Source organism: Trichosurus vulpecula, chromosome 2 (assembly GCF_011100635.1).
Source record: "Trichosurus vulpecula isolate mTriVul1 chromosome 2, mTriVul1.pri, whole genome shotgun sequence".
NCBI lineage: Eukaryota > Metazoa > Chordata > Mammalia > Diprotodontia > Phalangeridae > Trichosurus > Trichosurus vulpecula.
Window position 1 is genome coordinate 375,250,193 of NC_050574.1, and position 25,204 is coordinate 375,275,396.

At 38.1% G+C, this 25,204-nt stretch overlaps 1 protein-coding gene across 1 annotated transcript in view; it reads left to right on the top strand.

The window, feature by feature from the left end:
• DOP1B (DOP1 leucine zipper like protein B) overlaps window positions 1-25,204 on the top strand; it is a 135,048-nt gene that overhangs the window by 102,033 nt on the left and 7,811 nt on the right. The window contains exons 26-34 of the mRNA XM_036744782.1: window positions 103-169; window positions 1,426-1,570; window positions 9,585-9,667; window positions 12,367-12,476; window positions 12,649-12,795; window positions 13,971-14,032; window positions 14,509-14,637; window positions 20,378-20,514; window positions 21,764-21,819. Coding sequence (XP_036600677.1) covers window positions 103-169; window positions 1,426-1,570; window positions 9,585-9,667; window positions 12,367-12,476; window positions 12,649-12,795; window positions 13,971-14,032; window positions 14,509-14,637; window positions 20,378-20,514; window positions 21,764-21,819 — 936 coding nt within the window. The remainder of the gene's footprint in view (window positions 1-102; window positions 170-1,425; window positions 1,571-9,584; window positions 9,668-12,366; window positions 12,477-12,648; window positions 12,796-13,970; window positions 14,033-14,508; window positions 14,638-20,377; window positions 20,515-21,763; window positions 21,820-25,204) is intronic.

Consider the following 25,204-nt stretch of genomic DNA (forward strand, 5'->3'; position numbering starts at 1 on the left):
AAATCGGGTTATTTAAATTGCCATGGTATTTCTCACTGGGGGATAGTTCATACCAGCAAAAATGTTCATGTTGTTGACTTGGAATGAATTGTTTTTCAATAGTATGCTCAATGATTTTGTGACAAGAACGCCTAACCTGGAAAGCAAGAAGGATCAGAAAGACCTACAGGTATGTGTATGAAAAATTTAGCCACCCACTAGCCTAGAAGTTCTTTTTTGTCATTAACAGATTGCCGGGGTATCTCATAAAATATAGCGTTCTCATGGGCAGAAACTGATTTTGAAAAACATATCCTCTTAATTTTAAGTTCCTCCATTGCTATTAATTATAACAGAAAATATTCATTGGAAAGCATTTTGTTACCATTCTGTCCACATAATCCACATCGTATTGTTACAAAAATGATTTGCCTTTGGGGGTGGGATATAATGTTTCATGTGGATTCAGTCATCAATTATGAAATATTTTAGGTAGAATGATAATCCATCTTCTAGCATATTAATTTTAGATTGCAGTGAAGGATACAGTGAATAAGCATCTATGTAGCATCTACTGTGTGCCAGACACTGTACTAAGTATTTTTTACAAACATTATCTCATTTGATCATCACAACAACTCTGTGAGATAGTTGCTATTATTATTCCCACTTTAGGGAAACTGAGGCAGATAAAAGTTAAGTGACTTGCCCAGGGTCACACAGCTAGTAAGTGTCTAAGGCTGAATTTGAACTCACATCTTCCTGACTCCAGGTCCTGTCTACTATACTACCGGCTGCTTCTAATTAGATCAGAGAGAAATTATATACCACAAATAATTTGCAGATAACGTTTTCCAGTTTTTCACCTCTGAAATCTATCATAAATAAGAAAGGAAACAAATTTTTCTCCAGCTTTTTGGTCATTAAGCTTTAAATGTTCTACCAAAGATTCCCTTAAAATATCAAATTAAATTAAATTAATGTTTGCTTCATTTTGTTTTACTAGCATACTGAATATTCTTGATTAATTCTTGGTCATAAATTCATCTTACTGTATTATCAGGTACTTTTGATATTTGAAATAGCGTATTCCTTCTTTACTATTCCGTGTTTTTTTTATGCTGTGATTTTTTCTTCTAAGCTATATATTTGGCTCAAAAACATGACTAAATTATTAAATAATTGGGTAGTAACTTCTTTCCATCTGTATTTTAATTTAGTTTTGCTTCCTGTACTGTGCATGAGAAGCACATTGCCAACAAAAAGCCAGAGTACCCAAGAAGTTTTAAAACCAGTATCTTCACACAATAGTATACAGTTCAGTCGCCAAAGTACTGAAAACTCAGTTGTACAGTCTGATATGACTGGCCAGTTTGGACACTGAAGGTTTGTTTTTTTTTGCCAGTAACTTATTTTTCACTTATATTCCCTTTGATTACTTTTCAGGACATCACCCAAAAAGTCCTGGAAGCTGTGGGAAATATAGCTGGTTCTTCTCTGGAACAAACTAGCTGGCTAAGCAGAAACCTGGAAGTGAAAGCCCAGCCTCAGATCTCTTTAGATGAATGTGATACTGAAGAAGATTTGCACGGTAGGTGTATAGAGGATCTATCCACTTGTCGCCTTGCTACACAGATGAATAAAATGACTCTTCCTTTTCTACAGACAAAGCCTTAAGTAAAATCATAGATTTTCCACAAGCTATACTAGAATTCCTTAAAGAAATGAGGCAAGAATTGAAAATGAAATAAATAAATGAAACAAGAGCTCTTGAGTAAAGAAAGCCAAAGTTTTAATATAGAACTTAGAAAACTTTGATCAAGAAACAGATTTCTCGGAAATTAGAAGTTAATAACTCCATGAGACAACAAGGAATGCTAGAACAAAATTGAAGTCTGAAAAAAATAAGACTAAGAAAATGTAAGGTATTTCACATCAGAAGCATATGACATGGAAAACAAGTCAAAGTGAAGAAAATCCAAGAATCATCAGTCTACCTGAAAACTATGACCACAAAAAATGTAGATACAGTATTTCAAAAAATGCTCAATTAAAACTGCTCAGACCTATTAGAACTAGGGGTAAAAGTGAAAATAGAAAGAATCCACTGTTGACCTCTTTTGAAAGAAACATCAACCTTAAAACTCCCAGGAACAGCATAGACAAAATCTAGGTATCAAAAAAAAAAATACTGCAAGCCAGAAAGAAAGAGTACAAGTACCAAGGAAAGGAGAGGGATTATAGAAATACGTTATTTCAAAAGGGAGAAGATAAAAGCTTAAAGAGAAGAATAATTTAACTGATAAACTAAGTATAATACTGGGGGAGGGGATTGATTGGAGTGGGGAAGTAATGAACTTTTAATGATATGCAGCCTTCCAAGTGTTCCTGATGAATAGACCAATGCTTATAGATACTTTGAAATACAAACATAGGAGTGAAGAGAAAACTCGAAAAGTTAAGTACACTTATATTTAAGCATTTGGAAGGGACTATGATAGGTGATGAAATATTTATGTTGCAATAGTGTTAGAAGAAACAAGTATCTCTTCAGAATGTCTTCAAATGTCATAGAAGGGTTGTAGACAGCAAGGTGGCACAGCACTGAGCCTGGAGTCAGGAAGACCTGAGTTCAAATGCAGCCTCAGACATTTACTAGCTGTGTTACCCTGACCAAGGCACTTACCCTGTTTTCTTCAATTTCCTCAACTATAAGTGGGGATGTTGTTGTGAGGATCAGATGAGATGATATTTGCAAAATCCTTAGCCCAATACTTGGCACATAGTAGGTGCCATATAAATGTTTATTCCTTTCCCTTTATAGAGGGACTAAATTGGGCCTGGGAGTGATTTTATCATATTCTGATGATCTTAAAAGGAGGTAGAAAAGAGAGGGAAAATAGGAATATACTAGGAAAGAAAGGCGAAAAATGAGATGAAACTTACCTCACATAATCATAGTGCAAAAAAACTATACAAACATGGAGGCAAGCGTTAAAGGCAGGCAATACATAAACTTCACTTGTATCTGAACCAAAGGAGGTTTGAACACACCTACACATAGACACAAAGAATTAGGTGCAGAAATCAGTTTAAACTGACTGGGAAAAAGAGAGAAGAGAGAAACAGGCAGGAACAGAGGAGAGGTAGAGATTAAGACAGAAGTCTGATTCATAGAAGGATTAGTAATAAACCAGAAGAATTTTTATCTTTGGAGTGTGGGTGTTTGAAGAGGGAACCAAAGGAAGAAAGGAAAGGTAAGAACCTGTGATAGGGGACTGGATGACAGGTAAAGTGGAAGAAGATTGTATCAATTATACATCATTAGTGTTAAACACCGTCTTCTTTCACTGTCCTGTTCTTTATTTAACCCTGGCTAAAAGGGCCACTTGTATAGGACTCTATCCTCATTGGTGGAGATCAGTATCCTTCCCCTACATGGGCCAAATTGGCAAGAAGGGAGAGAAGAGAAATTCCATCACTTGCCTCTCTTCAGGCTCTTCTGGCTTCCATCTTGGAGAGAAAAGGTGGACAATGCCAACCCAACTTCAGGTTGCCGAGGGGAGACTATGGGAGGACGTCAATGAGAGGAGGTGGCAATTGCCATCATATTCATTTCTCTAGCTTGCTACAATAGGAGCTTCAGGGAAATATCCCATTTGGGTGAAATCTGGGATGCTGTCTCTTGATTGAGCTAAAATACCTCATTTCCAGTGGGAAAGCTCCTTCAGTCTGTATTGTCTGGTATATATTATCCTTCATACTCTGATTTCTGTTATGCTATCAACTTGGAAAAGTGGGTTTCTTTCCTGTTTTCTGTGTGTGTTCTTTGTGGAACGGGCATCGGGTGGGGAAATAGTCAAGTCTTGAGTATAAAGCTTGGGACCCTCCTTTCCCATTAAGAACTAGCCGTTAGGAGTTTAGCTTGAACCTGAAAATTGCATCTTGTAGACTAACAATATTTAATAGAGTAAATATAATTTTAGCCCAGTACTCTGCTCTCTCTGGGGTCCCTTGTAGAAGGATGGAGCACAGGAGACGCTAGAGCGGTGTCTACTTGGTCTTCCCTGAGAAATAAATTAAGAAAGCTTTTGCTTTCTTCTCAAGGAATTTAGACACAAAAAGCAGGAGAGATACAGCATGATAGTGGGGATGGATGGATCAAGTAAGAGTTTTTTGAGGATGAATGAGATATGAGCATACTTGTAGCCTACAGGGAAGCAACCAGTGGACAGGGAGAGATTGAAGTGAGAGAGAGTGCCCATAAAGGAGGGCATATAGTGGAGGAGACAATATGAAATGAGATCATTGTTTGGCATTCAAAGCCCTTTATAACCTACCCCTCTGAACATCCCTGTCCCCCCACCCTAAGACTACCTTTCTGATCTTCATACACCTTATTTACTGCCACATACTCTTCAATCCAGTGACGCTGGCCTTCTTGCTGTTCCATGAATAAGACATCCCTCTTTCAGCTCTAGGCATTTTCTCTGGCTCTCTGCGATGCCTTGAATACTGTCCCTCTTCATCTTTGGTTTCCTTTAAATCCCAACTACAATCCCACCTTGTACCAGAAGCTGTTCTCAATTCCTCTTAATTGCCTTCCCCCTATTATTATTACATGTATTATTATAGTATCATATATAATATTATATATATATACACCATATTATTTGTAATATTGTATATCTTATATTATCTAGTATTTTATCTATTACTATTAATTATTTTCTCCTTATCCTGTATGTAGCTTGTCTAAACATATTTGTTTGCGTGTTGCCTCCCCAATTACACTGTGAGCTCCTTGAGGACAAGGATTGTCTTTTGCCTCTTTTTATATCCTCAACACTTAGTGTAGGACATAGTAGGCAAATAATATGTGCTTATTGACTGACTATATCCTTGACCTTGTCTGAACTTATTGTTTCACTTGATTTTTAGTTGATCCTCTTGAGTTCTCTAAGAACATCATCATGTCCTCTGAAAAAAGTACTAGTTTTGTTTCTCCTTTGCTTATGCTTATTTCCTCAATTTTTTTTCTTGTCTTATTTCTATAGCCAGCATTTCTAGCACTATATTGAAGAACAGTGGGGATAATGGACGTCCTCACCTTTTTCATGACCTTTTTGGAATCTAGTTTTATTTCCATTATATATGATTCTGGCTCTTAATTTTAGATACATACTATCTACCGTGTTAAGGAAAGGGATATTTAGTCCTGTTTTCTAAAATTTTGTTTTATTTAACAGAAATAGGAATTGTATTTTGTCAAACTCCATCTTTTCTCCACGTATTATGTAATTATATGGTTTTTGTTCTTTTTATCAATATGGTCAATTGTGTTTATAATATTCCTAATATTAACCAACACTGCATTCCTATTATAAATCCAACCTGGGAATAGTATATGATTTTTATATTATATTACTTGTAGCCTCTTTGCTAATATTTTAGTTAAAATTTTTGTATGAGTGATCATTTCTCTGTTTTGGATCTCCCTAGTTTAGGTATCATAGAAGGAATTTGGTTGGTAGGATCACTTCTTTTGTTATTTTTGCAAATAGTTTGCACAATATTCAGATTAATGGTTCTTTGTTTACTATAATTCGCTTCTAAATCCATCTGGTCCCTGTGGTTTTTTTCTTTAGGATTTCATTTATGGTTTGTTTAGTTTCTTTTTCTGACATTGGCTTGTTAAATCTTCTATTTCTTATTCTATTAATCTAGGAATTGAATGTTTTTGTGAATATTCATCTAGTTAACTTAAGCTATTAGTTTTATTGGGGTATAATTGGGTAAAATAGTTTTACAAATATCTTTTATTTCTTATTCATTTGTTGTGGATTATACTTTTTAACCAAATGATGTGTGTATATGTGTTTCCTACTCTTATTTGACCAGTTCTAATGGTTGTGAGGTTCAGGTGATTCCTACTCCCCAAACCCTTTCTCCTTCATGTAGACATGCACTTGCGCATCCTGATTTCATGAGATAATAAGTTACAAATCCTTCCTCCCCTCTTCCCCTAGTGTATCCTTTCCCCCTCCCTATACTTCTTTTAATATCATCAAAACATAACAAAACCATTCTGCTTCTATCTTATTCTACTCCTATGACTCTTATGACATTAGGGGTCTGATGGAAAACTTGTATCATTACTTCCCCCTAGCCCCATTAGAATGTTCATCCGTATAAATTCCATCCTTATTGTTCACTTCTATTTACCTTTTTGTTTTCATCTGGAATGCTTGGAAGCCCTTTGTTTCATTAAAGATCCATTTTTCCTCTGAAAGATTTTACTCAGTTTTTCTTGGTAAATTATTCCTGCTTGTAGGTCTATATCTTCTGTCTTTAGGGATGTTATGTTCCATGCACTATACTTCTTTTTAGTACTAGATGCTAATCTTGTATTATCCTGACTGTGGTTTTCTCAGCACTTAAACTCTAACTGCTTACAGTATTTTTTTTTAATGTGACTTGGATTTGGGCTCTGGATTTGGTCTATGATTTTCCCAGAAGTTTTTATTTTGAAATTTCTTTTGGGAGGTAGATTCTTTCTATTTTTTTTTCACTTTACGCTCTGGGCAGTTTTCTTTCATAAACTCTTGGCCTATGATTTCTCTGTTCTTTTTTTTTTTTTTTTTTTTGGACATGGCTTTCAGATATTCCAAGGTCTTAAATGATCTCTCCTTATGCTGTTTTCTAGTTGAGTTATTTTTAGTATGAAATAAATTATATCTTTTTTTTCTAACTTTTCAACCTTTTCACTTTTAATATTCCTTGTTGTCCTATGTAGTCCTTACTTCTCTTTGGTCCATTTCCATTTTTCAAGGAGTCTATTACTTGGATAAAGGTTTTATATCTTTTGTACTAAACTGGCAATTCTCTTTCCAAGTCTCTTCAACACCTCTCATTTCTTTTCCAACTCGTTTCTACAGCCCTGCCATTTCTTTTGTTAATATCTTTTTAGCTCTTTTTTTTAGTTCTGGAATCATTTCTTCTAGGAATTCCAACTGATCTTGTCATCAAGGCGCGTTTCTCTTTGAGGCTTTGCTTGCAGGTAGTGTTTTGGAGTTATTCTCTTCTGGGTTTGTGTCTTTAGTATCCCTAACATACTAGCTTTTATCTTTTTTCTTCTTTTCTTTTTACTTATTCTTCCATACTTACTTCCAAAAATTGGGACTTTCTTTTAGGGGTAGGCTCTGTGTACTTTGGAAAGGAACAAGTCTGTGCCTCAGTACTCTGCACTTAGGTTCTGTCTCTGAAATCTCATCTCTTCTTTAGCGCCTGAAAACCACAGGCCCTCATTCATTCCTCGGGTTTGGCTTCTAGTTCCCCTTTTCTGATTTAGGGAGACATCACTAAGACCCTTTTCTGCTCCTGAAGTCTGGCTCCAAGATCTCCATTCTTGGTTTAGAGCAACATGATAATGCCCGGGAAACTGGCTCTGAGATCCCAGCCTTCCCAGACCTGGTCACTTGCCTATAGGTTGTGATCTTGTGTTGGAAAGTCCTTTGATTACTGATCACTTCTTGGTCTGGCACTCATCTGAGATCTTACCTGGAATAGTTGTTAGAGCTGCACAGCCGCTTTCTACTGCTCAATCTCAGTTGGTCCCTACATAGCTTTTATAATCAAGTTTATAGTTTAAGATATCAAGAAGCAATGGAAAGCACCCTGGTCTGAAATCAAAAGACCTGGGTTCATATCTCTTTAACACCTGTGTGACCTTGGGCATAAAACTTAACCTTGGGCCTTACTCACCTATAAAATGAGGGGGTTGTATTTGATCTTCTTGAAGATTTGGGCCCTAAATCTATAATCCTGTAATCTTATGTCTTGCTGAGTAAATATAACATTTTAAAATTTACTTGGAGCCATGGTTTCATTGGTTTGTGTACTCTCTATACTGATGCATAGGGCAGTACCTATATACAGTCTCACTGTGATGTTGTTAAAATATTGGACATAAAATAAGATGGAGACCATGTGATTAATGAAATGGAGAGCAAGACATTTTCTATGATCTTCACAATCTCTCACACTTCTCTAAAATAAGAACCATAGTTAAGAGATAAGCACTTTTAGCTGTCTTCATGGTGTAGGACACCAAGAACCCCAAAGAGGTAACAATTGAATGAACTAACAGCAGAGAAGGCTAATCCATAACCCATAACTTGCTCTCTCAGCACCCTTTTCCTCTCCCCCTCCACATAGGCAAGGATGAACAAGCTGACCCATGGCTTGTAACAGAACACAATTCCACCACTCCCTCCTCCCAGTGTGGCTACGGCAGTAGTGTGGCAGCAGTCTGTGCTGCCATAGTACTCATCTCAAGAACTGTGAAACAGAGGGAACTGGGGTAGGACTCTGTGTGTGTGTGTGTGTGTGTGTGTGTGTGTGTGTGTGTGTGACAGACTCCACTAAGCCTGAAGGAAAGATCCCAGCACCCATTTAGGACCAAATCTGTTCCCCCAGAAGTTGTTTGGGGAGAAACTGAGGCTGGTGAAATGTGAATTGCTTAGCATGAGAGGAGGTTAAGATGGCTTTGAGGGAAACTACAATCAAAGGGAAAAGAGTCAGAAAGTGGGAAAAAGAGGAATATAAAGGGGGGAAAAAGACTGAAATCATCCAAGATCTCTAGAGTAAGAGACTCAGTTAAAGACCCTTATAAAAGATAAAACAACAGGATGAAGATATGTTAAGATAACAGAAGAGAACATGGCCTGCAGATCCACTGGAAGAGCCAACACGTCTAAATAATGAATAATGCAAGACAAAAGAAAATGAATCAATGCTTGATGAGTTCTAGAACCTGTGGATTCCTAAGAGAGAATAGAACCATAGCAGGATGTTGCTGAAGAAATAAAATTTGAAACCTGTATTTGTGACCTGTACAGTAGAATGAATCGGCAGAATAGAAAAACTTGACTCTATGATGGCAAGTCTCACAAAAGAGACAAAGGAGAGACTGGGAAATGCAAAGAAGTCAAGGATAACTTAGAAAGAGAGAAGCAAAATGCAGTAACACTAAAGGAAAACATGAAATCTATACAAGCAAAACATAGTGGTCATGAAAACAAGATACAACTTAAAGATTGTCCTAGAACACAAGTCAAAAAATTTGCCCACCATAATGAGACATATTATAAGAAAACCACTCATTTTGTTTGCTGAACACAGAAAACAAAGTGACAATTGAAAGAAACCGCAGAAAGCCTCCAGATATACAATGAGGCTTCAAAGTGGCATCTCTCTCCAGTTTTTAAACACAGTCTTGTTGAAAATTACAGAGTTGAAAATTACCTCAGAGGGTCATCTTGTCCAGCCTATGCTGGTAATACATGTTCTTTTAAGTAAACATGAAAAAGCTAGCTTTAAACCTTAATTCCCTTATTCCATCTGTCAGAGAGCATTCAGATTCTTAGTTATTTGCATTTGTATGTATTATCAGAGAGATGAACAATAAAGTCTTAGGTTATACATAAAATTATTTTGGGAATGTGAAAAGATTTTAACTTACCTCAAGCTTATGTGATTTTTTTTGGACTGCAAAGTTATGATATACATTCTAAATGAAAATACAAATGATTTTTTACATATAGATGCAGCAGCAGCACCCTCATCAATGGTATCTGCATCTGCCCCCTCAGTGTACAGTGTGCATGCTCTCTCACTCCTCGCAGAGGTAAAGACATTTGATTTCTCAGTATGAATCTTTTTTTAGAGAAGAGTGGGGCTGATTGTCCTAAATTAGAGGTTGCCAAGCTAATTTGACCATACAATGCTTTGCAACAATTGGTGGAACCTTTAAAATGTTTGCCTGGGTTATGGAATACTCCCAGGATAAAGAGAAAATTTTGGAACAGAATAGAGGGGGAACTTGTGAAGAAAAATATTAGAGGATAAGTGGATCTGTAACTTGAGGTGGTTGTGGTTGTTTGTCTTCATTCTTGAAAAGGACCATGACATCAGGAAGGGGATGCCATGACTTGCAAGTGAATTGGATTTAAGTGAGGGAGGGCTGTGTAAAGTCACCAGCCTCACTTTCTCCTCCAGAGCCATCTGGCTTCAGTAGCAAGATGTAGATCAAGAGTTTGAGGCATAGTCTTTAAGAAAGAAATGATGTGAGAGACACCAGAATAGGACTACAGAATAGTCTACAAAGGGTATAACTCTCTCAAACTTGTGGCAGGAGAGGCAACACGGTAGAATGGAATGAGCCCTGGCTTTCCGGAGTCAGAGGACTTGAGTTTGCGTGGTACAGATTTACAAATCCAAGAATTAAAACAGAGGCATCTCAAGGTGAAAGTAGAAAGGAAAATTTATTCACGATCCTGCGGAAAGGGCAACTCCAGGCACCTCTCAGTGTCAGAGCGCACTGGACACAGAGAACTGGGGTATTTATATAGGTCCCTAACTGCAATTCCCCCTCCCAACCTCCTTCCTCTTGGCTTGAAGACGTAAGCTTTGAGGGTACAATCTGGATGCGATAAATCTATCCCAGGGACAATGGCAAAGAACAAAGTTTTAATTATTTTTGACAAGCAAGTGATGGACGTAACCTTCCCACCATTCTTATCCCATTCTCCCATCCATCTGAAATGATAAATCTATCTTAATGACAATGACAATGAACAAATGGTTTGGTTATCTGTGACAGGCAGAGGCCAGTTGTTGGTTACCTCATCTTCACATCTGTGGCAATCTAGCCTTTCCCACCACCCTTGCTTCTGCAACAGATGCCTCCCATCACCCTTACATCTGTGACGGATATCCCCCAGCACCCTTACATTTTGTCTCCCATCATTCATACCTAACTGGTCTTTCATGTCTACCTTGCCCCTGGCTTTCCGGCTTTTCATCTATTCTTCTTCTGAGCCGAGGGTCCCTTATCCTGGGGTCAATACACAGGAGGTGAGCATCCTGTGTCCTATCCTTACTCTCAGAGGATTTTATGGTTGCTGACTTATTCACCTCAACCATTCTTTCAGGCCTCTCGCCATTAGGTAAATACACAGGATGTGAGCATCCTGTGTCCTATTTTTATTCTCGGGGGCATTATGGTCACTAGCTTGGCTTATAGAAAGGAGAGAAGTAGAGAAATGGCTTTACAGAAAGGAAAATATCTAATTAGAGAAATGGGACTCACTATCCTACTTATTTCTATTTATTTAATTTGTCCCCTTTTATGAGAGGTCTTCACTCATTCCACACAAGTTCAAACCTCACCTCAAACAATCATTACTCTGTGTGACACTGGAAAAGTTACTTAACCTACTTAACTGTGAAATTTGAACCAGAATGCTTCTATGTCTCTTTCAGCTCATAGATTTATATGATTCAAAGGAAAACCTGCCAGCTCTAAATCTACGATCTTAAAAAAATACCTAATACTAGGTTTGGCCCCCACTGCAGCACGGGGATGGTAGTTTGTGGCCAATGCCATGGTTGTTTTGGTTCCTGAGTGACCCACCCTTTGCCAGTCTTTAATATCAATGAAATTTTCTCATGATATCTTTATTCTGATCAAACAAAATGTTAAAGTTCCATGGAACACTATCATAAATCCCTGAATCAGTCAAGTAAAATCAGTATTTTCTTTGCAGCCTCAAAAGTAACCTAGATTATCACAGAATATTAGAATTGAAAAGGGAGAATATTAGAATTGAAAAGGGACTTTAAACAGTATCCCTCCCTCCCCCTTAAACCCACATCTCTCTGGCTCTCTTTGATTGACCAGCAGTAGGCCCCAGGCCAAGCCCCACATGGTCATTGTTTGGGTCCCTTGGCTCAGAGTGAATGTAAATAGTAATTGTTTCTGTTTTGGCCACAAACCCTGTGGGTCTTCCCCTCCCAGACTGATTTTTTTTTTTGATCAGCTAAAATGGGCCATTCCTTGGTTCATTTCTTGCCTAGCCTTAATCACTGCTTCAGTCAAACTGAGACTTGTTAAAGGCCTTAGCTTAAAAAGTCCAAGGTCTCCCACTACATCCAGAGCCATCTCTAGTCATCCTGATCTCTCTCTTGCCACCAGACCCAGAAGACTTAGGACGAGAAAGTGAGGCTGGTGACTTTGCACAGCCCTCCCTCACTTAAATTCAATTCACTTGCAAGTCATGGTATCACCTTCCTGATGTCATGATCCTTTTCAAGAATGAAGACAAACAAGGGCAAATCTAGCCCATTCATTTTGCAGATGAGGAATTAGAGGTCCATACAAGTGCAGTGATTTCTTCAGGACTTTTGCTCTTTTCACTGTATCACACTGAAAATATTGACAGAAAGTCATACTTGGAAATTTTACAGTTAGAATGTCTTAGATGACAGATTTCTGGGATGTGTGGTAGGAGCTTTGTTCCTTTTGCTGTTTTTTTTTTTCTTAAGATCGTAGCATGTCTCTTGGATGTGATTTATCGTAGTGATGAGAAGGAGAAAGCTGTGCCATTAATTTCCCGTTTGCTGTATTATGTTTTTCCTTATTTACGAAATCACAGGTAAGATGATTCTTTCTCTTCTTTCTCCCCCCATCCCCGACCATGCCTTCCAAATTTGGATGAAAATATAGCTATGGGGAGGGGTGGATAAATATATCAATTGTTGTTCTCCAGAAAGTCTTTGAACTCAATCTTTTTCCCTTTCTTCCTCTCCCCACCCTCCCCCATGTAGTACTTACAACACCCCTAGCTTCCGAGCTGGTGCCCAGCTACTCAGCTCCCTGAGTAGTTATGCCTACACAAAACGAGCCTGGAAAAAAGAAGTCCTGGAGTTATATTTGGACCCTGGTTTTTTTCAGATGGATACTTCTTGTGTTCAGTAAGAAATGTTTTTCTAAATGTAATATACCATAACTGCTTTTAAATCAAAATAATCTCATCAGTGATAAGAAAACCTCATCTATAAATGTGATATCTACTAAAAGTAAATAAATCCAAAATTGTAACATGCTGCTTGTAATTAACAAAATAAATTTGGTTTTTCATAGCATGAGAGTTATTTTATTATCTGAAGGGGTTATTTCGTCCCATTGGGGAGAACATTTTATTCCTAAAGAATGTTTTAATTTTGGTCACCATGATATTTGGCTCACTAGTAATTATAATATTTAGAGCATATTTTGTCTCTCATCCACACAATATTTTGTTGTTATTTATATAGTAGGTAGGTTTTTATGTTAATGATCTCACCTCTTACTCCAACCTCATCCACTCCTTTCTGACTCCTTCCAGGCATCCCACATCTAGAAAAGTGATAGTTCTCCATTAGTGAATTTTAAAAAAAGCTGAATGTTTGTCAGTCTCAGAATAGCAGGTGGCTTTAAAGAGAGGAAGTTACAAGGCAGCCTGAAGTTTGCACCTGGAACACTACATTGTTGATTTGACTTCAGTCATAAGAGGAAGAAATACACCTACCAAATAAATTCAACATAAATTGAAATTATCTGGTAAAAGGGAATCCTTCAAGTTTCCATCTAGCTTTTGATGCCATGTGTAGGAAGAACTATGATATTCCAGGGTATTTTAGTCTCTGAGATCCTTTTAAACTCTCCTGTGACCTCCCTCTAGGGTCTCAATGACTCTTTTAAAATAGTCTTCTATATAATCGTCTTGCACTTATAACTGGAAGAAACCTTAGAGACCACTGGCAAGTGGAACTGCACCGCCAGTTCTGTGCTTTATAATAAGCAAAAGCATCATAAAGAGGATGAAGGTGGAAGCTCCAGAAAAAGACAAGAGTTAATAATCTAAATAATAATCTAAAAATTTACCAATCATATGTTCTTTTCTTTGGTTTAATTTAACTAATGCCTTTTCTGTCCGTTTGATAGTCTTAAAGAATGAGTGACTTTTGCTTTGTTTTTTTTATTCACAAATGTTATTTTTCTTTGTATCTTCACTAATCTTACTTGGAAAAGTTTTAAATTAATATTTTTGATGCTTCTAATTAGATTCTCAGCTTTACATTTAATCTTATTATTTTATCATCTTTAGTTGGAGGTCCATTATTGACCATCTTCTGACACATGAAAAAACAATGTTTAAAGATTTAATGAGTAAGTATAATGTTATTCAAAGATTTTTTTTAATGTTTTACACATAGGATCTTGCCTCCAATTCTAGAATCTTTACTTAAATTTTTTATAACCAAGCCTAAACTAAAAAGCGTAATATATTTTTTAGAGATTCTAGCCTAATTGACTAGACTACTTTGACATTTTCTTCATTTCTCAGACTTGAAATGTCCCAACTTAGCTGTGTTTAGAAAGTTCATAATATTCAGCTTGAAAAGAAACTTTAGGTAGTAATGTTCTCAGAATAACAAAACTTCTGAGAATTTAATACTGTCCTTATATCCTCCCCAACTACCTCTCAATAAATAAAGATATGGTAGGCATGTGCCTTTGTTTAACTGAATTATGGTTTTGCACTGATGCTATTACTAATTCTACTGCTATCGATGACATGATATAACTTGCCTCACCAGGAAATTGCTTCCCTAAGTATTGGTTATTTGTCATGTTCATTTTAGATATGCAAAGCAGTTCTTTAAAATTGTTTTCAAGTTTTGAGCAGAAAGCCATGCTTCTAAAGCGCCAAGCGTTTGCCATCTTCAGTGGAGATGTTGATCAGTATCATCTCTACCTTCCGTTGATCCAAGGTAAGAATGCTAGTTTTTCTGTAGAGAACGACTTTAATTTTGGTTTGAGCCACTCATTGCATGAAATAAGGGATCCTAGGGTTGGAAAGATTTGAAAATGAGGAGACTTGACGTTTCCCCTACCCTTTAAAATTCATTCATTCGGTACAAATTCATCTCCAAATGAGGGGTTATGTGTGTTACCACATAACTTCCCATAAGAGAAGGTACTAGGAAGGGAAAAAGGGAAATCTAAGCCCAAGATTTGAGTCTGAAGGAATAAGCCTTCCAAATTTGTATTAAAGGATATTCTTCACCTCCAGGTGGAGTAAGAAGAGGGGTCCTGTGGGCTTTCAAATCTACATCCAAATTTGTTCCCCAGAGAGGAGTGGTGTGGTAGCTTCAACAATGGTTTATCAGCTTTTGCTTTTTTGTATAGGAAAAGCACCATCTCTGACATGCATCAGAGATTCTCTCTCCTTTGCAATGGCTCTAGACTAGTGATTGATAAAGATCAAGATGTTATCTGTTACACTTTGAGATTTGTGGGCACAGTAATTTCTTGAGAGGAATGAGAATATGGGACTGGTATGTTCCCTGATTTATTCAAGGTTAGATACAGGAAGGAGCCTGTCTATGATGTTAGGTTCTATGGGCTATCTCGGTGTAGAAAGAGATTCAAACCTGAGACTAGGCTGGTCTAAGTTCGGACTGGTATGGAACTTAGCACATCTAGCACATCAGTATCTGGAGACTATCTCCTGATGACAGATGAGAACAGCAGAGATGACCAGAAGGATTGAATCTTCATTTTGACCTTAAATTAGATACTCAACACAGCAATTAAGAAAGTAGTTTCTTTAGTTTAAGGAAGAGGAAATTTGATGAATTTCTCCAACCCATTTCATTTCCTTCATTCAGTGCGATGTTTCTCCATGTGAATGATTATGTGGCATCCTAGTTCCATACTAGAGAAGGAAGGGAAAAGCCTTGCATGCAAGACTTACATTTCCAAAGGAAATTTAACAACGGATATTAGATGTGACCAACTGAGGCCTCAGGAGGGCTGGACACAGGAGTGGGTTACTGACCTCATCCAAATCCTCTTCTAAATTAATGCGGTAGTATGTTAGTTCCAGATTGGCATAATATGGCAGCTCCAACCATAGCTTCCCAGCTTTTTATTTTTGTAGAGGAGAGTTTCTCTCTTTCTGATTCATGCTACCTCCTTTTTTAGAGGTTCCAAGATGGTGGTTGATGTCATAATGTGCCACCTCTGCTTAAGGAACTATGATTTAGGATCTTTGGATAAAATGTATTCTGGAATATATGAGAGGATAAAAGTGGAATATTCTCTGATTTACTCAAGGTCAGCTAACATAGGGGATGTGGAGGGTCTTATCTATGATGCTATATGGTTATCTAGCAAATGCCAGAAAAATGACCTTAGATTCTTTTCTCTACTAAAGAATAACAGAATATGTAGAGATACTTATGGTTTTTTTTCCTTGGGAATATTACCCCAGGTCCCATGGAGAGGGAAAATAAATTACCACACAAAAATCCTAACAAGCAAAAAAAAAAGTATTATTTATTAATATGGCTATGTATAAATGTGTATATGCATGCATATAATCTACATACCAGTTCCATTTACATTTCCCAGAGGGAGGAAGATTATCACTTGCAGTAAGAAAATCTCTTAAGAAGCAAAACCATATCCTTACACAAATAATAAAGAGGGCTACAGAGACCAGATATTGTGGAAAAACTACAGAGACTAAGCAATTTGAGTTTTGTTTATCCTTAGACTTAGTTGAGCTAAATATCAGAGCCACCAAGGTTTTTCAAAACCCCTGTGTATTGCTTATCCTGATGGCCAAAAAATAGTTGAGCTCCCCCCTTGCTCCTGGCCACAGTGGCTTAGACGTCCTCTCAGCTAAGTAGCCTATACTTCAGCAGTCTAGATATCCTGTAGTGTTCCTGGGGACTTACTTCTCCTAGCTGCTTCTCAGATGACTTTCCTTTCCTTTATCTCAGAAGCAAAAACTATTTAAACAGGAAGGAAGAAAAAGATTGGTTTTGTTTCAATGGTTTTTCAACACCCTTGAACTTTGAGAGCAATGTGGTGACAACAGAGGTGTGTGTAGGTGTATTATCCTCAACTACCTCTTCCTTTTCAAAATGTCAACAGGAAATCATAATTTCATGAACCTTACATGAAAACTACGTTTATTACAAGAGAAGTGAATATGTATGTGGAACTAAGCAAGCGCAAAGAGTTCACAATCTGAATAGAAGCTTGGATATTTATGAAATGATGACAAAGAGAGGAGGAGAAATAGAAATCTCCACCTGAATGGAGGAGAGGAAAAATCATGAAAAATTAAGATGGCAAAAGCAGCATTCTTTTCCCTTGGGAACTGCTTATCTACAAGGTCCCAGCGACACAAGTAGATTTTCAACCTAATGCACACTGACTGGCACCTGTCTTGACTCCCAAGGACACACAGGGAGTCCAGCTTGGGGTGCAAACATTACAAATTATGTCATCTCAGGGTAGGGGTGGGGTTTGAATTCGTCCTTGACATGTTCAGTGCCTCCTGCATACTCTAGGTCCACTGTTTCTAAAAAATATGGCAACTCGAAAAAAATACAAGCTCAGAGGACCCCTTAACATTCTTTGACAAAAACACAAATTATTTATTTATAGCATTTGGGTTTTTTTTTCCTTTACATTTTGAGTTCCAAATTCTGCTCTTCCTTTCAGGCTTTCCCCATTGAGAAGGCAAGCTATATGATGCCTATTATACATGTGAAGTCATGCAAACATGACTGCTTTTTCATCATAGATTTCTACTTAGGATTTTATACATATTTAACTCACTTCTCTGTGCATGACCTTTGTCTGACTTGACCCTGATGCTAAAATACTCATGTGGGTTCTGAGAACTAAGCCGCTAAACAGTTACTTAGTACTGCATAGGATCTCCTGGGTGCCAGGCACAATGTTGTTTTTGTTGTTCGTGCTTTGTTCTCAAAGAGGACCAATGACATCACAAGCATGATGTCTTGACTTGCTCATGGGTTGGATCTGACTGAGGCAGAGCTGTGCAAAGTCATTAGCTTTGCTGTCTCCTCCAGAGTCATCTGAGACCAGCGGAAAGCAGTAGATTTGGGGGATATGGTCAGATAGAAGACTGGAAGATCTGGAAGTTAGAGCCATGCCAATCTACTGATTTGAGGAAGTTAGAATACTAAAGAAATCCTATGACTTAGGCAAAGAGATGAACTAGGAATGAAAAGTCTGACCATATACAAAATAAACTGTTTTTCATATCTTGCTATCCTCTTTCAGTGAGTTATATCACTTGTTGGATCCATAGTCAACATCCATTGCCAAGCCAGTATGTCCCAGCACCCAATACACGGATACTTTCTAAGTACCACTGACTGATTTTTCATTTCTTTTAATATTTCTTCACTTACAACCTAGCTCCACTTAACCAGCTACTAGAAGAGAGAAATGAAACTAGGACCACCTATAAAACGTACACCATTCAGTCCCCCCAAGTACTCTGGGATCCATCAAGATTTGTCAATAAAACGAAAGAATACAGCATATCCTTTCCCCAGCACATACAGTCAAACACATAAGATGTAAAAATTTGTTCTAGATGACCGATGAGGTCTAAAATGGATAGAGTTGTTGATGTCTAAATCAGCAAAAGCTTAGTGCCAAGGAGAGAGTTACCAACCCCAGGAGTAGCAGAAACTATATAGAAAGGCATGTGAGTAGAATTATGGAGAATTTTACAAAACAGTAAAGCATTTAAACAGGTCCAAGAGGTATCTATGTTTCTGAGAGGAAGGAATTATCACTGCAGTGAGAACAGCAGATACCGTAAGGAACTTGGTTAGCTAAGCTAAAGATAAGTTTGCTTAAATCTGCAGCTTTTACTTATAGAAATTTCTTCATGTCACAAACTTATATAAATAAAGAATTTCTAAAACAAAAAATGATGGCTTCCTTGTAGTTCAAGAGAGACAGAAAGCTTGGGCTCTGGTTTTAATAGAAACAGGTTATTTTAGTAGAAATGGGCTCTGATCCAATAGAGATGCCTCCTGTGGCCCTGAACTGAGAAGGGTATGAGATCTCTCTCCTAATTAAAAAGATTATTCGTTGATTTTGTCAAGTTTGTGAGAGTGGCTAGAGAAAGAAATGTGTAAGTGGAGGAGTCAAATATTTAAAAATGGATGATGGGGAGAAGTGGAAAAGCAGAGACAAGGTGATGGAATCAAGGCTAAGCTCCCCTAAATTCCTTTAAAATAATGCCTCAAAACTAATTCTGGAGTGGCAGAACCAACAAAAGGAGGTGAAACCATTTTCCAGCTCAAGATAACTTAGAAGGCCAGCAGGAAAGGTCTTTCTTACTGGAGTGAGAGTGGAGTGCAGTGCCCCAGCAAGACAGCAGCAGGCCACTGGATTGGCAGCAGCAGCTTCTGGAGGTCTGAGCCCACAAAGAGTAAGGGGGTCAGATATATAGTAAGAAGGAGAATACAGGGGACACTTTTCTGGCACTGGGTACAGCACTCAGTCACACTGCCCGTACACAGTTCTTCATCATAGTGCCAAGGCAAGGAGGAACACCAGCACATTAGAGCATGTGACCACAGGGAAGCATGTGTAACCTTGGTCACAGTTCCAGGAGGGAAAAGAATGTTTGTGGTTACCCACAGACCACAGCATGGGTCAGAACAGCAGTGATCACACCTCTCCTCAGATGATACCATCTTGGAAGAGTGGGAAATGAGTAGCTAACTGAGAAGGGGACAGCAAAGCATTTTCCTTTCCATCCAAAGTGCCAATATAAAATCTAACTTTGTATGAAACTAATTTAAGAAAATGTTAAGTATGTTAGTTTGTTAGGATTACTTTTTATTATACTTAAGTACAGAAAAACTAGAATTTTTATTTTTCCAACACGTAAATTAAATAAAGAAGAAAACAGTTATTTCTTTAGCCTCTCCTCCCTGTTTGGAACCTTGATGTCGTACAGTCACTCTAACTCCTCTGCATAGAGGAACCTGGATTCTAGCTGGAAACTTGAAGCATATTTTGCTCCTTTTGTAGGCTGTGATGGAACAGACTTACTGTGCCATTATAGCCAGAATCTTGTCCCTTCCCAATCCTCCTCACCAAAGTGGAAATTCATAATGTATATTTTAGCCATTTCCTCTTCTTTCCCCATCTTGTGACACAGGCACCATTTTTGACTTGGCCCTCTCTGAAAACATTTGTACAATCCTTCTGCAGGATCTACCTTAGTTGTTCATCACCCCTGCACAGGCTCAGTTCAGACAATGGTCTGGCTAGTTCCTCCTTTTTGCTCACTAGGTTTTCTGGTGATTTCATATGGTCTTGCTTCTTCTTTCAGAGTTCCATATTCCTTATCTTTGTGTCCTCCAAAATAACCACCTCTCCTCCTTGGGTTCCTTCATCTAGATAACTGGGTCTCTCGGTTCCTCATTTGGGAAAGACTCCCTTCCCTCTACCCCCAAGATCCAAGACTAAAATTCAGCACCTTATTCTTAGCTTCCCATGGTTCAGAAGTTATTTTTAACCTCGAGATTTAGTACACCCTTAATTTATTAGCTTCAACATATTATTATCCAGGTTAACAGCAAGCCCTTGGGCTCCAGCAACAAAAACATTTATTTTTATTCATATTTTTCTGATATATTAATAATTTTTCCCCAGAACGACTGACAGAGAATCTCAGAGTTGGACAGACATCCATAGTTGCTGCTCAGATGTTCCTCTTTTTCAGAGTTTTGCTGCTAAGAATATCTCCTCAACATCTGACTTCATTGTGGCCAATAATGGTCACTGAATTGGTGAGCAAAAACATTTGTCTTAAAAATACAAGCTTGGGTCAAAGAGAGAGGAGCTAATCTCAGGTAGATTGTAATGGGAAAGCCCCTGAAAAGAAGTGTGAAGGATTTTTACCAACATAAGCAAAGGATTTTTTTTTTCTTTATTTATTTTTAGTTTACCACACACGGTTCTACATAGTTTTGAGTTCCAGTTTTTCTCCCCTTCCTCCCCCCTCCCTCCCCAAGACGGCATGAAGTCTCATATAACTGTCATGTATAACTTCGCATTGAATTAATTTATGCTCTAGTCAAGTCGTGGAGAAGAATTTTGACCAATGGAATGAATCATGAGAAAGAAGAAACAGAACCAAAAAAAAAAAACAAAAAAAACCAAACCCCAAAACCAAAAACAAAAGAGAAGCAGAAAAGGCGAGCATGTAGTGTGCCTCAGTCTGTATTCAAACTTCGCAGTTCCTTCTCTGAATGAAGATAGCATTCTCCATCGTGAGTCCCCTGGAGTTGTCCTTGCCCCTTTAGGTTGCTGAGAGAAGCGCAGTATGTCAGGGTTGGTCCTCACGGAATCCACATATCTGTGGCTGTGCACAATGTTCTCCTGGCTCTGCTCCGCTCACTCAGCATTATGTCGTGTAGGTTTTTCCAGGTTGTTATGAAGTCTGCATCTTCCCCATTTCTTATGGCACAGTAGTATTCCATCACCTTCATATACCACAGCTTGTTCAGCCATTCCCCAATTGATGGGCATCCCTTAAGCAAAGGATTTTAAGGGAAAAAAATGGGCCAAGGGTTTCAAGAGCTATTTATCTGAGAGGAATGAGACAGAAGTAGTAATAGCCTAGCTGGCACAACACTTTTAGTCTCTGGTCTTTTCTCCTCTCTTGTTTTCTTTCTCTAGAAAATGACTATAATATGACATTTTTCAAAAACTGACTTTGTTTCATTTTAACAAAGTATTTTTATCACAAATTCATAAGACTTTCTTTTCATGGTTATTAAATTAGAGAAAGGACATATGTTGATCATTAATTGATTAGGATTCCTGAAGAGCCAAAAAGTAAGGTATTTAAACAAATTAACACTTTATCATGTTTAATCACCAAATACTTGCTGCCATATATGTGTAATTTTTTTAAAGACTGCGACAACTATATGGTGCTTTTCTTTCTTTCTTTTTTGGAGGGGGGAAGGCAAGGCAATTGGGGTTTATATGTGCTTTTAAAAAGTCACTAAAAGGTATGTTTTCTTTTTTAAGATTCAGACATTTATACAATTTGAAGATGATCTAATTCAGAGGAATGAATCTTCAAAGTAAGCATTTATAAATGTCTTTGTAGCTGTGTACTTACACACACTAGTCAGTCTGGTCTTATTTCTTCTTCCTAGGTCTCTGAATAATAGAAGAATAAAAGGTGCCATAGAAACAAGTTATTTTAATATGTCTACAAGCATGCAACCTTGTAAATATATTAAAATTTTCTTATTATACCAAGAAGGTACACGACACTTGCTACTGGCATAGAGTCTACCAGTTGAAAAAATGGTACTATAATGTTCGATTCCATTTTAAAAAAGCATTTATTAAATGTCTGCTAGTGCCAGACACTGTGCTAAACACTGCGGACAACGATAAAAATAAAATATTCCCTGCCTTCAAGGAGCTTACATTTCGCTGGGAGGAAAAAAAAATCTATATACTTAGATTAAGCACATATGAGACATGTGCAAAATAATTATAGGAGGGAATGGCAGAGTACCAAGAGCTGAGAAATCCATGAATGGCCTCCTCTGGGAAGGTGGCATCTGAGGTGTGCTTTGAAAAAAGCTAGAGAATCTATGGGACAAAGATAAAAGAGGGGGAGCATTCCAGGAATAGGGGATGGTCTGGGCAAAAGCATGGAAATAGAAAAGGGAATGTTTTGTGTGAATAACAGCAAGTAGGCCAGTTTGGCTGAAATTTGGGCATGAGAAAATAATGTTTCAATTATATTAATGAACATAATTTTAAATAACAGTATAGTCTAATCTTAACTATAACAGTCTAAAATATTTTTCAAGGGACCAGTTACTGGCAAGGTTGTTGTACTGATAGATCCAGAAAATACCATGCATTTATATTCCTAGACTTCAGCAAGACCTCTTGTAGAATTTGCTGTACTAGTGAATGATGTAAAGAGCTTTTCCCTGGATGATAGGCCACTCAAGTGGATCGGTTGAACTTAATAATTTGGAGCCAAGGAGTTATGGTTGAAAGACTGATGACCAGTCTGGTAGAGTTCTGCAGGGTTCTGCTTTTTACTTTTTCTGTTTATTATTCTTCTAAATCAGTGACTGAAATAAAGATATAGATGGTTTGCTTACCAGATTTGTATTCATAAGGTTCTTAAGCTAAAACAATGGGCCAGATCTAACACTATGAAATTTTATTAATGCATTTCTTAAAATGCATTCATCTTCCATGGAACACTAATTTATTTCTAAACTGGATATAGGTTAAAATTTTTTTAATGGTAGAAAATTTTTATTGAGGGACATGGCCAAATGCAAGTGGCAGAATTTCTTCTAAGCCATTCTTAGAGAAAATTTGCTAGGGATAAAAGTAAAGTCTCACTCTTAGGTTAAGAATATCAATTGCACACGTACAGTAGACATGATTAGGCAGTAGAAAATGTGGAAAAGACCTAGGGATTTTAATGGAATGTAAGTTTAGTTATAATCAGCAAACAATAAAAATGTGTCTAGCAAAAAGGTATATATCTCGTCTGTTGTCTTAATGCATAGTCAGAAGATTTAGAATACCAAAACCCCAGTACAAAGAAGCACGGAGCACACAAAAGAGTAAAGCAAACCAGATTTGTTGAGGGGGGACATAGTCACAAATTGGAGGGGCTGATGCGGTCTTAAGGGTGCAGGGACCCCAAAATACTGAGGTTCAGGGTGGAGTTGTCTGGAAAGAATTCACAGACTCAGTCTTCCAGTCAAGTGGCAAAAGGTTTATTGTGTAGTTATCTAGTGGGCAGAGCTCTTTTAGGGAACCAGCAACCTAACAGGAGTGATGCTAAAGCTTATATATGAAAGGTACAGTGAATTGTGTGTCAAGCGTGCTAATTAGGTGGTGGACATACAGTTTCTGTACCTTGGGCACAGGTGTCATTCACTACTGGGGTGGGGGGTACTTCTAAAGCGTCTGTATGTCCGTACATCTACATCTGTAACAAGATAGCTTTAGGAGATGACTTCTATAGTTTGATCTCTGGATCGCATATGGTAACTGTGGGAATCAGTACATGATAGTTCTGCTGGTACAAGATAGTTGTATTCATACAAGGAAAATTCTACAGAGATCAATTTGTTCTTGTAACAGGGAGAAATAGTTTGCCTGAATAGGACCCCCTTATGAGTTATTGCCAGAGGTAGGGTCTTTGGGCTGGGGAGAGATGTAGTTCAAGGGCTAGGGTCCAAGCACAAGCACCCCATCAGGGTTATCAGGGAGAATAGACAGAGTACAGTCCACTGGGAACCTGGATAGCATTTGGGACCCTGGAGGGAATGGAGTACCCTCTCCCCTAAATCAGTAAAATCTGATGTGTTTTATAGGGTTCTTATCAAGGTCTAGCAGTCTTGGGCATTAGAAGAAAGTAATAAGGAGCCTGGACATGAGGGCTGGTACCGATTCATGCTAGTTGCTGTTCAGTCGTTTTTCAGTCATGTCTGACTCTCTGTGACCCCATTTGGGGTTTTCTTGGTAAAGATACTGAAGTGGTTTACCATTTCCTTCTCCAGCTCTTTTCACAAATGAGGAAACTGAGGCAAACAGGGCTAAGTGACTTGCCCATGGTCACACATGCTAGTAAGTGTCCGAGGCCAGATTTGAACCCAGGAATATGAGTCTTCCTGACAGCAGGCCTGGCACTCTATCCACTGCGCCACCTTCCAACCCATTTAAGTACTTAAGTAAGCTTAATATTAGATAGTGTATTTCTCTCCAGTCTCAGATTGTTGCTGCTTTGTCCTTCAGTCTTGAAGAAGAGGACCATGACAGCAGGGAGGTGATGATGCCATGACATGGCATGGATTTAAGTGAGAGAGGGTGTGCAGTCACCAGCCTCACTTTCTTCTGAGGAGCCATCTGGGTCCAATGGCCAAATATAGATCAGGACTACTGGAGATGTCCCAGGATGCAGTAGGGAACCTTAGCTTTTCAAACTAAGGTCTTTAACAGGTCTTAGTTTGACTGAGGCAATGCCAGTTCACTGATTAAGGCTTAATAAAAAATGAGGCAGAGTGGCCTCTTTTAAAAAAAAAAAAAACAGATCTGGGAGGGAAAGACCCTCAGGGTTTCTGGCTGGAACAGAACAGAAACAATCGCTATTTACATTCATTCTAAGCCAATCACTGACTAAGTAGGGCTTAGCCTAAGATCTTGACCAATCTGTGTTATTGGCCAATCTGTGAGATCCAGAGTGATTTGGGTTTAAACTTGCCTCTGGTAAATCCACAGCAGCTGCCTTGCCTATGACTTACCCAGGAAAGCTTCCTATCCTCACTAAGCAGCCATTCCATTGTGATCCAGGCATCCTCTCTGTCTGTCTACAACTCCACAGCAGCTGCCTTGTTTCCAACTGAGGCAACTTCCTCCTTCTACTTTCCCTGCTTTTCAGCTACACACAATTGCCTCAGGCCCTGGAACCACTCC